This window comes from Anneissia japonica, unplaced genomic scaffold, assembly GCF_011630105.1.
Source record: "Anneissia japonica isolate Jap-2015-1 unplaced genomic scaffold, ASM1163010v1 scaffold287806_len661372_cov189, whole genome shotgun sequence".
Taxonomy (NCBI): Eukaryota; Metazoa; Echinodermata; class Crinoidea; order Comatulida; family Comatulidae; genus Anneissia; species Anneissia japonica.
Genome location: NW_022743067.1, coordinates 560,235 through 573,434, shown reverse-complemented (window position 1 = coordinate 573,434; position 13,200 = coordinate 560,235). Strand labels below are relative to the sequence as shown.

The 13,200-nt window shown below is 34.1% G+C and overlaps 1 protein-coding gene across 1 annotated transcript in view; it reads left to right on the top strand.

Moving 5' to 3' along the window:
* The first annotated feature begins 1,190 nt into the window (after positions 1 to 1,190).
* LOC117119337 overlaps positions 1,191 to 13,200 on the top strand; it is a 29,962-nt gene continuing 17,952 nt past the window's right edge. Inside the window, exons 1-2 of the mRNA XM_033264124.1 lie at positions 1,191 to 1,362; positions 8,257 to 8,714. Coding sequence (XP_033120015.1) covers positions 8,345 to 8,714 — 370 coding nt within the window. The 5' untranslated portion in view covers positions 1,191 to 1,362; positions 8,257 to 8,344. The remainder of the gene's footprint in view (positions 1,363 to 8,256; positions 8,715 to 13,200) is intronic.

Here is a 13,200-nt window from a genome sequence, read left to right as displayed (position 1 = left end):
GGTGGGAAATAGGGTTCCTCATCTTTACTTTTATTTTTTTATATAAGCCTATACCTTATAGTTTGAGCAATGACGATGTACATTAGGTGCTAACAATTTCAATATGTGCCTCGTGAGTATCCCCAATATTAATGATTTGGGCCTATAATAAGTATAGTACCGGTACATTATAATAGTCAGTTATCTTCGCTTCAAAATCATTGGAATTACTGTCTATGGAATAAATACTCAACTCTCTCTGGGGAGTCGTTGCAAATCTAGTGATCATTGATGAATAATTAAACTCACCAACTTCATGCTTACTCACATGGGTGGATTATGTACCTTGCCAAAGGACACACTCAGTTGGTCAGAGTTGAAATCGAACCTTCTAATAAGCTTGAGATATAAAATCAAAACCACTGCGCTAAAAGCGGTTTATTATCCACATATAAGTGATCACAAAATAGAATATTAGCATAGTCTAAAAGCCATTACAACTAACAAGTCGTGTTATTTATTGATATATTAGTCCCATATCGATTTGTGTTTCTTTGTCACAATTTGTTTAAGAAATCAGAGAGATTTAACCATGGTATCTTAGCAACGGCATTACCTTAATTACCATCGCTATTGAATGCAGGAGCAATTGAAAAGATGTCCGGTTGTGAGTAAATTGATGTTTCACTTCTTTTATGTGTAAATGACAATAACTACGGTACCTGTTGCATTTTCGCAACGTTTCTAGTCGCGTGGTTGTGTGTGCACATGGTGTTGGACTCGGCGCGCGTTCACGTAAATGTAAACCATACTTGCTGTTTACTTGTTATAAAAATATTATTATTATTATATTATATTTGTTTTAAAAATACAGTAGCTGCAGATGTGTATATATTTATAGTGTATAAGAGACAGATATATATATGGGCCTACAGTCAGACATTTACCTAACATTTTATATTTTTCAGTCGACATAATTTATAATGGGCTTATGAATCGTAAGGTGACTTGTTACCGGTATATTTGAAACAGTGCTGGTTATTAATTGGCTTAGAATTTAATGTGAATGTAAAACCTCTGTCCACATCTCATGAGAATCCACAATATAATGGAGCAAATAAGTACAGGTAGGCCCAGAACTAAATGACCTTTGATAATTAATGAATAGGAAATGAACTAAGGGAAAGAGCGATCATTCTTACGTTTGTTAGCTACGATACTGGTAACCACGGGGCGACGCAACGACGGGTCTCAAGACGAATATCGACATGAATAATTAATAAGGTTTCTAGAGTCCAATCTTTAGAACGCTCAGTCGTAATTATTGTTGTGTGTGGCTACTTTAAAACCGGCGAACCTCAAATTGCTCAAATGAAAACTGTGGTAAGTAAGCATATAAATTCTCATTAAATCTCCTGTTAGAATGATGTAATGCGATATGATTGTGTGTAATGTGATGATCAAGCAGTTTCCTTTCACAGAATGCTATTGAACTCTCTATTTATATTCAATAATCAGAAAATATAAGTAAAGGTTTCATTTAGTGGTGTAGGCCTAGCTAGGCACTTGCGACTAATTTGCCGGATGAGAATGCAATAAGTCCGGCAAGGAATTAATGTCAAAAAGGCTGCCTAAAAAGGCCTACAGTCGAGATTCTATAGAAACCTTTGGTGGGGTAAATGTGTTGTGGAGGGAATTTATGGTTTTATATGCCTTGAACACATTAAAGAACTGCAATTACAAAAGCTTCGGTGGATCAGAAAAAAAACAAAATGTGTAGCAATAACAACCTCAAGTTCGCATCTGACGACAAGGATCCGTGCTTGCCCGACGGGGAAGGGAGTTTCTTTGACTCACAAACGCCGCTATTGCATATTAAGTGAGCCATTCGCTTCTGGGTATGACTAATTATGGAGTATTCTCCCCTACCTCCCCTTTTACTTTTTCGCGGTCACTGTATTGTCTATAAATGGATGCTTCGAGATTTCTTTAAAAAATCACCTATTTCATCGTTTTAATCCCATAGTCGATGAGTGAATATTTTTGTATTTGTATTTCAATCGTACAAATTTATATATGCAATGTCTAACAATTTTCAAAAGTGAAGTAAATAGATAACTATTTTAGCTACTATTTTAACACGCTTGTTAATTTGGAGCTAATCCAACTGGGATTAGGCCGATCGTCATCGATTGAAACAGACGTGTGCCAATAAAAAAAAAATATCCACATAGTCAATTCATAAAAGTAAATAAAAGAAATAGAAAGTAGGCTACATATTATACCGCATCATGAGTGCATCTTCTGTACTCTGTATAGTAACTCTTTGGCTATTTTTCTGTACTGTACAAAGTATGTATTGAAGTAAACCCTTGCCGAACCACTGGGCTCATATTGGCTGGAGCTTATCCCCAGTTTTGTGAAGCCTGATCCCCCCACCCCTTGGGTGGACTCGGGTCCACTGCAGCTTACTCCCAGCATACAAAGCCATCATAGGCCTAACATGTCTTGTCCATTCTCGCACTTAAAAAAATACTCTGGGTCATCCTTTCGTGTTTATTTTTCTTTCACAGCCATATAGTGGTCCCACTCGATATCGTATACAAGCGTCAGTCACCTCTTGTTATGGTCTGCCAAATACTATTTCACAGCTAGAATATAAAACCAGTTATAATAGTTTAAGTTCATATTAAGCTTAAATCACGTTGCTGAAAGTAGCTAATTATCATCACCAGGCCCGTAGCGTGACTTAATTTGTGGGAGGTTCGTTTCAGTGGAAAGTGGACCATTTGGAGACCATTATACAATAACGTAATATTGTTAGCTGGGAAAGCTTAAGAAATGCCGATTTGAAATACTTCTGGTTTGTATGCTCTCCGATACTCTGGAGAACATTGTAAATATATCTACGAATATAAATTTTTCGTTTTTAAATGCGGACATTCTCCAGTTTTTGGGCGGTTCGTCGGAATCACTTGCGAAATTGTTTTAAGTATTTGGGGACTTACTGAGTACAGTATTTGGTACGATAACATGTCAGGTAGGGCAGAACATCACATTATTATTATTATATTATTATATTGGCCCTATCATTATTATTATTATTATTATTATTATTATTCATAATATTGTCAGGGCCAGTGATGTTTAATATAAGGCAAAAAAATGACAAAACATGCGATATTATTTCGCTTCAGGCGTATTTGTTAGAACACTACAGTTTCATGCTTGATTTTGGTGAGTGATAATTATTAAAAGTATGGCCTACTATCATGGATATAGTATTTATTAGATACAAGACCATTCAGATTGTATTCTACTGTTCTTTTAACTCGCGGTAGGCCTACTCCCCCACACCCTCTCCTTTGATTATCTATAGTGTATGGTGTCGTGCTACCCTGTCATTTTGACTAGTTTTTGTTCGTTACCATACCTTTGCTTGTGAAGAGTACACTGTTTCAAAACTAGGTAAATATTTGCAGGTTGTTCTGTTTTGTTTCTTTTTACATCATTCATTTGTTTAACTTTAACCTTCAGTTGGTCTTACTTTAGCCTCGTTAAGGGCGAATTCTATGAACAAAATATTAGACTACAAATAGAAAAACAGTAATGGTCCGTTGTTCAGTGTCAACATGTTCGCGAAAGTGGATTTCTGGGCCTCTAGAAAACAAAGATTTCCTCGTCGAGGTACCCCGGACCTCTGTCTATACAATCTGTTTCTATCACATGGCCACCCCATTCTTCATGATCCTAGATAATATAATACATTTTTATTTGTGTTTTAGATTATGTAGAGTGTGTTTGTTCCAGATTAATTTACAATTATGCTAGATATGCTTTGCAGTACTTTCAAGTAAACAGTCATTCAGCACATTAGGCCCATGAATGGTCGGAACCCGCCGCAAATGAAATCCATATCCGTTGCCACTTTAGGTTTAATTACACGTAGTTTTCTTCACACCGTTATACAATTTCATTAAGATACAATTAATATTAAGCGTACACTTTTTTTTATAAGAACTTCATTAAGATACAATTAATATTAAGCGTACACTTTTTTTTATAAGAACACATTTTATAAGAACACTGAGGTTGAAATTGCTTAAAAATTAGAAACAATATAAGAACAAATTGAGGCTGAGGTAAAATGTCTATGAGATTTTTAAATTAAAAAAAAAAATTATATCTACCTTGTGTGCAGTAGGTAAAAATACCCTCTATAATGCAGTACAGTAGGTGTACAACCTGTCATTTGGGGCCATTTTTACCGAGGCATTTTTTTCTCTGGCCATTTTTTCATGGGGCTTTTTTCAGGGACCATTTTTTCAAGACCATTATTTACTTACATTTGTTATGTTTGAAAAGTCTGTAACATAAGAACAAAATAAGAATATTTTGAGCCTGAAATCGGCCAAAAAATAAGAACACTGAGCCTGAGCAAAATTTTACTGGTTCTTATTTTTTTTAAAAAGTGTATTTCACAAATCAATGGCATATAGCTGTCACTGACAAAAATCCAGGACCCAATACCCCCCCCCCCCCCTCCCGTAATTTTTGTTTTCTAGACGCCCGAAAATAACCTCGAGGCGCTTTAAGCTATCAATTATTTATTTATTTTTCTTTCTTTTTTTTTTTTCCTTTTTTTTAATTTTCAAAAGGGAGGAGAGTCTGACCGGCCTGCCCCTCCTAAATCCGCCCCTGTTAATTACACACTGCCTTATTAAGCAGGTAATCCTTTCACTGAAATTTCATTTAAAATGGTAGGCCTATTAGTGCCATTGGTATAAAATTATTTCTTGAACATGGAAGTTTAAAAATCTGACTGAACACGTTAGGAGAATATAGCAGGCTGTACTTTCTCCAATTAGAACCAGGCTTCGTTTTTTTGTACATCCCCTCTAATTTATTTTCAATAGACAATCCGTAAGCCCACCACAACTAATAGCAGTATGTGGAGGATGAAGACATAATAAACAAACACATCACACGATGTAGGCCTACAGTATGTCGTCTGAATTCTTTGACAGTATTATAAAGTTGATTGCAGTATTAGGCTACATACCGTAACAATCTGTTACATAAGATTCTAATCCATATCGTAACATGCAACCTAAGTCGTTTTTCTATTCAAGCTATATGCATCGAATAGAAAACTAAATATTTAAAAAAATATTTGGTCATTAACATTGTATCATTAAATAATATATAAAACTACAGTTTTATTTATAGTATATTTCCGCTAATATAATATTATCAATGAATTGTATCTCATTGCAAATTATTGCTCTTATTCTACTGTAACTGGTTTTGATGTCAATGAAACTAAAATATACTTATATAAAGAATGTATTTTAATCTTTGTGTGAAAACATACCGTACCAGAAACCCCTATTAAGGAGACAATTGCACTTTTTGGTTACTGTCTCCCACCGCTATTCAGGGGACACCCATATTAAGGGGACACATTTTTTAGTCCCGAAGGTGTCCCCTTAATTATAGGGATTCTACTGTATTAGAAAAATGAGGGAGGAATAACCTCTATGAAATGGAAATCATTCAGTTTATTGGCAACAGTTGCCTGTTTACTGTTGTTTCCTTTAGTTCGTAATCCCTAAGATTTGAATAGATCATCAGACTTTCTCCCGTGTGTTGTTATTTCAAACTTATTTTTGTAAACACTTCAGAGACTAATTTGACAATTGATTGATTTTGCTCGGGTTTTTTTTTTAGTTCTTTTGAAGCACAATTGAGTCTTTGCGTCAAATATGTGTTTCCATAGGGAGGCAATACGAACAAACCAAAACCGAAACCAATAAGATATTATAATTATTAATATAATGTTGTTGGCTATCATCATTATTTTGCATCATGGTCATCATTGTTATGTTGAATTATCTGTTTTAATGTAAGGACCCCAACGGAAATACGGTTTCTGGGTCATTCTTGGTATCTGGCTTGTCTTTGTTTTCACTGTTCGTTTGTACTTTGTATTTATGTATTTTGATACTAAAAAAGAATCAATCAGTCAATTAATCATCATCATCATCAATAATAAAAATATTTATGTATTAGGCTATTATTATGAAAATAATAATATTAATACTCATTAATTTATTAATGATATATCTAATAAAAAATAATGTTAATGATGAGGATGATGATGGCGATGATGATTACGACGAAGTTATCGAACCAATTGACTAGCATAAACTCGAACGTTAGTTCCGATTGAATGCTCCAAACGATGCCTCTGCCCGATCACGTTTACACTCTATTGGTTGATGACCGCCACACTTTTCCACTTTGTTGACTCCCATGAGCAGACCGATCAGCAGTAAAGAGTAATAAATTAGTATTAAACTCATTCGACCTTAGAATGTTCCAATTAATCTCGTGATAAATCATTATTTTCGAACATGTGTCATTATTCTTCGAGATAATTCCTGGGTCAATTGATTTTTTCCTTCCCTTTTATGAAATCGGCTTTATGCTGCAGATAAAATAATAATAGGAAGAGTCTGTAGACTGATTTACACTTTATCCAAAACATTATAAGTGGAAAATATATGATATAGGCTTGAATATAGCCGTCAATCTAACTGTGTGATTATATAATGTGTTTAACTTATTTAATCCTATGTTTCTAATTATTTTTGTCTATTATTAGTGGGTAAAATTACATCGCTTGCGTTTTTGTGTACCGGGGAATTACAAGCTAATAAGAAGCAAAAACAACTGAATTTGCAACACCAGAGTTTGTTTATCATATACCGTTGTGTTGTGGAAATCAGGTTCTAGGTTCTACCTCGCAAAAGACCGTTCTAGTCTTTCCATAAGAGCGCCCCAAATTTCTCTAAGCTATCATCATCTATGGTTATCATCAAAGTAATAAATAATGGAATTGATTTGGTCACATCTACAGCCGTCGAGATTTAGAAATGTCAAGACTTCAACACTTAAAAATTAAAATTATTTCACAATTTGGTAATTAAAGCTTATAAATAATTATAAGATTACTTAGCGTGTGGCACAGCTATAAGAATTGAATGAGTCTCGAGACTGTTATTCTGATTTTAATGGGACGGACACTTTTTTTTTTGGTGGGATGGGGTGGTTTTAAGTATGATATATGAATATATAACCGAAAGGTACACTGATTAATCTCAGATAAGAAAGTATAATACATACTCCAAGTATTGAAATACACACCATCGTGCATCGTGTTGGGATTAAATCAATTTAATGCCGATTATATGCCTTATTATATACATATATATATATATATAGGTCTATATATAGGTCTATATATATTATATATATAAATATAATATGTGATATTATATGTATATATACATATATATTATGTATATCATATTGATATTATCTCTGTTACTTGTTACTTGCAATGCATTGAGAACTAGCGTTGTTCCAAGCATATGCAAGAGTGTGAATCAGTAGTTGGTTGGTGAGAATTTAATATCTGTTCCTTTCCCTCCCCTTATATATATATATATATATATATATTTCTATATCTCTTGCACTTTGTGTCCATTGAGGCTGTATAATTAGTGACATTATGCCACCGTCTTCTGCTACTCTCCATCAATCAAAGAGCCAGTCGTGTGTTTGTACTCTATCTTGTAGGCCTACCTAATTAAAGTGTTTGTAACTTTCGTCTTATCTAATAATACTGTATTCGGTATTGTACACTCTGTTTCACAATGTTTATTGATCTATTTATCCATTTATTTAATTTTGCCAATATTGGCTTTCCATCAATTCAAGATCGCCTTTGATGACGGTATGACGTGAGAGAGTACTTGTAATGCGCGTTTAAAATTCAATGTCTAATATGAACAAATAACGTTAATATTTCAGAACACGCGTTCATTGGGGCTGTAGCGACCATTCTGGTTATACAACTAATGCAAATGCAATCTATCATTTCTCTTAAGCCATCTGTCAAAACATAGAAAATTGCTTATTCGATAAGCCTCTTATTTAAATATTTCCTCCAACTTACTCGATTATTATCTATGTTTTAAATCAATATCTATAAAGAAATACCCAGATGTTTGTTTGAACCTGGCCCCGGTTCAGTTAAGAAAGTTATTTCCAGAATCAGGGCATTGATTTTTAAGTCACTTTTTCCCCTTTAAGAATCAACTCCTGTGTGTTGAGGGTTCTTGTACTGTACCATAGGGCATTATTTCCCATCACAGGTAAGCTTACCCCATCATCCAAATTTATTAACAAATTACCATGTTATCTCCTTAGGCTGTTCCATTATTGGGCTCTCTGGTGCTGTGACAGTTTTCACAATGCGATACATACGTTTACAGACATCAATATTTGAGGATAGTTTATGCGACTGAAGGCGGATATGTCTTGCTTCTGGGCTTTTTGTTGGTTAAGCTGGACTTTCCTTAGCTTCTCTACTATTCACACCGTGTCTTGTACTCTGCAAGCGTTATCTACTACATCAATGTCAGACCGTATTGTCTTGTATGAGGGCGTACTTACCTATGACAACGCAGACCGTCCAAACGACAGAGTCGTGGTCTTTCCATTCGCTGACGGATGCGACCAGTCGTTTTGTGAGAAATTCAACGCAGATGTGTTGACAACGAATGGGACAACTTCGATATTATACAATTCATGTGTATGCCAGTGTAAGGATGGTGTGGTATTCGATGTGAAATCTACAAAATGCCTTAGTAATATTTCAAATAGCGGTAAGTAATTCGCCTTTTATTGGATTGCTTTCATAACAAGGTTGTTTGTGATAAGTGACGACTTTGTGTGCACGCCAAATGTATATCAATTATATATCTTACGACTATACTGTCATTATCATAATATTAATTATTTAAACATGCATTATCATTATTAATATTCGCGTAAAATTAATTCTGATCAGGTAGTATTATGTGCATTGCTGATTACGTTTTACTAATCCACGGAGAATCGCTTCATACGTTTCTGTATACATGCTTTATACTAAGATCATCATTAAATATTTTATTACGAGGGTTTGTACATGTTTTGTTTGAAAATTAGAAATAACTACGTGTGTATCCCATTAACGAAAGACATTATGAAGGCTCCAATTGTCTTGACGTCTGTAATGTAACGTGCTAACGTCCCTAGTTAAATAAAATCATTGTCCGTTTGGTCGATCGAATTTTATTTTAAATTAAAATTCTTGCATTAATAACACCGTTTATTATTAGGAAATTAAAGAAAAACAATAATTGTTTAATTATAACTCTATTAAATCATGCTTTGGTCCAATCGGCAGATATGCACTTTCAAATATCTTGTTGCTCGCTTCATTCCCAAATTAGTTGCGTAACTAAATAACTAGAGAATACAATAAATATCCGTTACTAAGCTTTATCTTATAACTTCATTTAAACACTTCACTGATTAGAATAGTAAATTTAAATTACCGTGTGGTAAAGTTAAATGATATCAATAATCAAGTTATTTTGTAAAATTATATTATTATTATTATTATTTATAAATGAAATAGTATTGCTATTTTATTATCATCATCATTGCCATCGTTATCATCATTATCATCATCATCATCCTCATCATCATCCTTATCATATTTTATTATCTTTGTCGATGTAACAACAGAACACAAATACGAGTGTAAAGCCTATACAATGGCCTGTACGGTCCCAAACCAGGTATGCTTCGGTAGGTCTACTACCACCGTCAATGATGAATGTATCCACGCGCCTCAGGATATTGGTTAAGTAACAATTATTGTTGTGTCTTCTTAATAATGTAATAATAATAATAATAATAATAATAATAATAATAATAATAATAATAAGTGAATATTGAGGAATGGAACCTATTTAAATAGACAATATTAGATTTACATCATATAATTGTTATCTATATTGTTGTTATTTTTTATTGATATGTTTCATCCCCAAGAAAATCAAATGGTCCAATTCAACCAGGGTAGTAATATGCAGTACTAATTAACGAGAGATTGAACATGCAATATGAACAGTGTTGCAATAAGTATTGGTTAACATTAATGAATACCCTGCGGCATAATGAACATAAGGTATATATTCATCTTCTATTTAATACGATGCGTTTTATTATATCTGAAATGTCAAGAGCCATTAGGGAGATTTGGCAACGTTACGAAAACGATAACGAATACGTCATTATCATTATCGTCATTCGTGCCTCAAACATTCTTGACAATGTACGCTATACGAGCTGAGTATGATCCTTGATTCATGCAAAAGGCATGAATCGCCTACGTTGTTACAAATATGCTATTGTAGGGGAAGGGTTGTCTATAAATTTGATGACGTAACCATATTCGTTATCTTCTTCGTAACCTTGCGAAAGCTCCCTAATATCCAAGGCTGAAACGATTGGTATTATAGGTAAGAATGGTACCACCTATACAAACCTATCTTCTATAAGAAAAAAAAAATCATATAATAGCTATCGGTAGATTTCCCGTCGATTTATAATCAGGCGGTACTAGGGAGAGACAACTTGATTTCCTGCTCCACAACAAGACATCCATTCGTAGAAGCCTTTATGAAGAAAGCCTACCTAAAAGTTGCCTAGATTGACCCGAGACCGCTAACTTCGGCGTCGAATAATTAAGATTAATAGAGCACAATGTACACAGTGTTTCTAAGAAAATGTTATATTAGGTATATATTAGTTTATTAATAATTTAGGTTACATTATTTGCTTAAAATTTAAATTAAAATCGTTTTTGTAATTATTAATAAGTACGGTAGTATAAATTTAGTGTATAAGTATAAATTGAAGAAATAGAATGAAGGAAGAAATGGAAAGATAATCGGAGCGGCTCAAATTGTATCGAAAATTATATAATAATGATAATCGCTCATGTTATATATTACGTGTTTGTTGTAAATTTTAGGTTCTAATCATCAGAGGTCAAGGTGCCGTGCATATCACGTTTCATAAGTCGACATCAAACTAATAATGTGAAATGCAGCGATAGATAAAAAAAAGAAAATATGATGATGATGACGATGATGATGATAATGGTAGTAAATATGATAATGGTGATTCTGATGCAGATCATGATGGTGGTGAGAATGACGCTGCTGAATTTGATGATGATGATGATGATTGTGATGATGATGGTGGCTGTGGTGGTTATGATGATAACGATGATGATGTTGAGGATGACAATAATTGTGAAAACGATGTTGTTCATGACGGTGATGGTGTTGATAATAATATTGACTGATTTTTTTTTTTTTTTTTTGTGAAAATGATGAGGATACTGATGACTATGGCGAGGATGATGGTGACGATGTTGATTTTTCATTCATTCTGTTGGTTCAGAAATATCAACATCAGCCATAATATAATATACTTCTCATGATGTGTGTGCGTGTCATTTTTTTTTAAATTAATTTAAATATTTATATTAACTGTAACTTTTTCCTTTTAGAAAAAAAATGACCTTGGTAAAACAATATGACCTTGGTAAGAACAGTACTAGGCCTACTGATAATTACACATTACTCTAGAGTGAAACAATTCATGATTCTTAAGCTACATAATAATGACAGATATTATTTTTTATGATTTACTTTTTTTAACGGTAATCGTTTCAATTTGCGACTCAAGAAAGTCGATATGGGATTACGGAGCAAGAAGTTCAATTGTGGAGTAGTAATGAGAAGCGGGGGCAGTTAGTGTGAATACTTTTTTGCGCCTAAGGTAGATTAATGTGACCATGAATTTCTGCACTCAGTAAATTTGACAATATAACATGCTACAATATAGCATATACAAGATATAGTAGGCTTATTTTCTAGAGGGATGCAAAGTTTGGTTCAATGCTTGCGGTTCAGCATCTCAACCTGGAGGTGGGTGGAGGTGGTTCAATCTATCTATCGTATTTCGATTGTATTGAGCAGGGGTGGCCCCGGGATTTGCCCGACGGGAGGGGGACACGAGGTCCCCGACGGGAGTCCGATGGCCCCTACGAGAGCAAAGTGAGCGTGGTAGGGCGTCGCTCTCAATTTATAGGTATCCCAAAAGTGGTCAAAGGGGCGAAGCCCCCGAAAACTTTGACAATTTGGGTGTTTCAAATGCATATTTAATCGATTTTAGATTCTACTAATAATTATGTACAAAATACATATAGGCCTAATTTTTTTCTCCCCGACGGATTATGGTTTTCCTTCCCAACTGGTTCCCTGGCCCCACGCTGGCGCCACCCCTGTCTTTGAGCAAATCATTAGTACATGGTTGGCTCTCCTCCCTGAGGTTTAAGTGTGTACGTAGGCTCAAATATAAATATTTTGAATATGAATGATGGAAATTTCCCCAGGGAAACTGAGGATGTGTTATTTTTGTCTGATCCCGTGACGGCGGTGGAATAGTGTGAAGCACTTGGAGGTCTCATTGGCATAAAGCGCTACAGATACTATAAGACTAAAATCATCATCATTTATCAGCATCATTATTATTATTATCATCATCATCTTTATTCATTCATCAGCCATGCTCTTTATATCGAAAACAATTTTATAGTATACAACAATATTAAAAATGTAAAGTAAATATATAGATTACTGTTGTTATTATTAATATTATTATTGTTATTATTATTATTATTTTTGATATTATTATAACTTCTACTACTACTACTGCTGCTGCTGCTGCTGCTGCTGCTGCCGCTGCTGCTACTACTACTACTACTACTACTACTACTACTACTACTACTACTACTACTACTACTACTACTACTACTACTACTACTACTACTACTACTTTTGTTGCTGCTTATTGCTGTTGTTAATGTTATTATTATTATCATCATCATTATCACTTTTAATATTTAACTCGATCATTGGAACAGAGTATAAGCAACAGCAGACTGTAGTTGTAGTCCTGGATGTTTGCTGTGGAAGGCAATATAGAGAATAGAATAAGAACAATTCCATTAATTGAGCTCAATCGTAGACTCAGCGCGTCTTAGTTGAATCCGGCGAGACAAAAAAGCAATTATACGTGCATACAATACGCATTATATATTTCAATTTTGACGTCATGTTTAATAGATGGCCTACTTTGGTGAACAGTAAAAACAAAACTTCCATTAATATATAATATATTATATAACTTTCAAGCGAGATTAATTTGCTGATATTCGACATAAAGCCCTACACTCATATATAT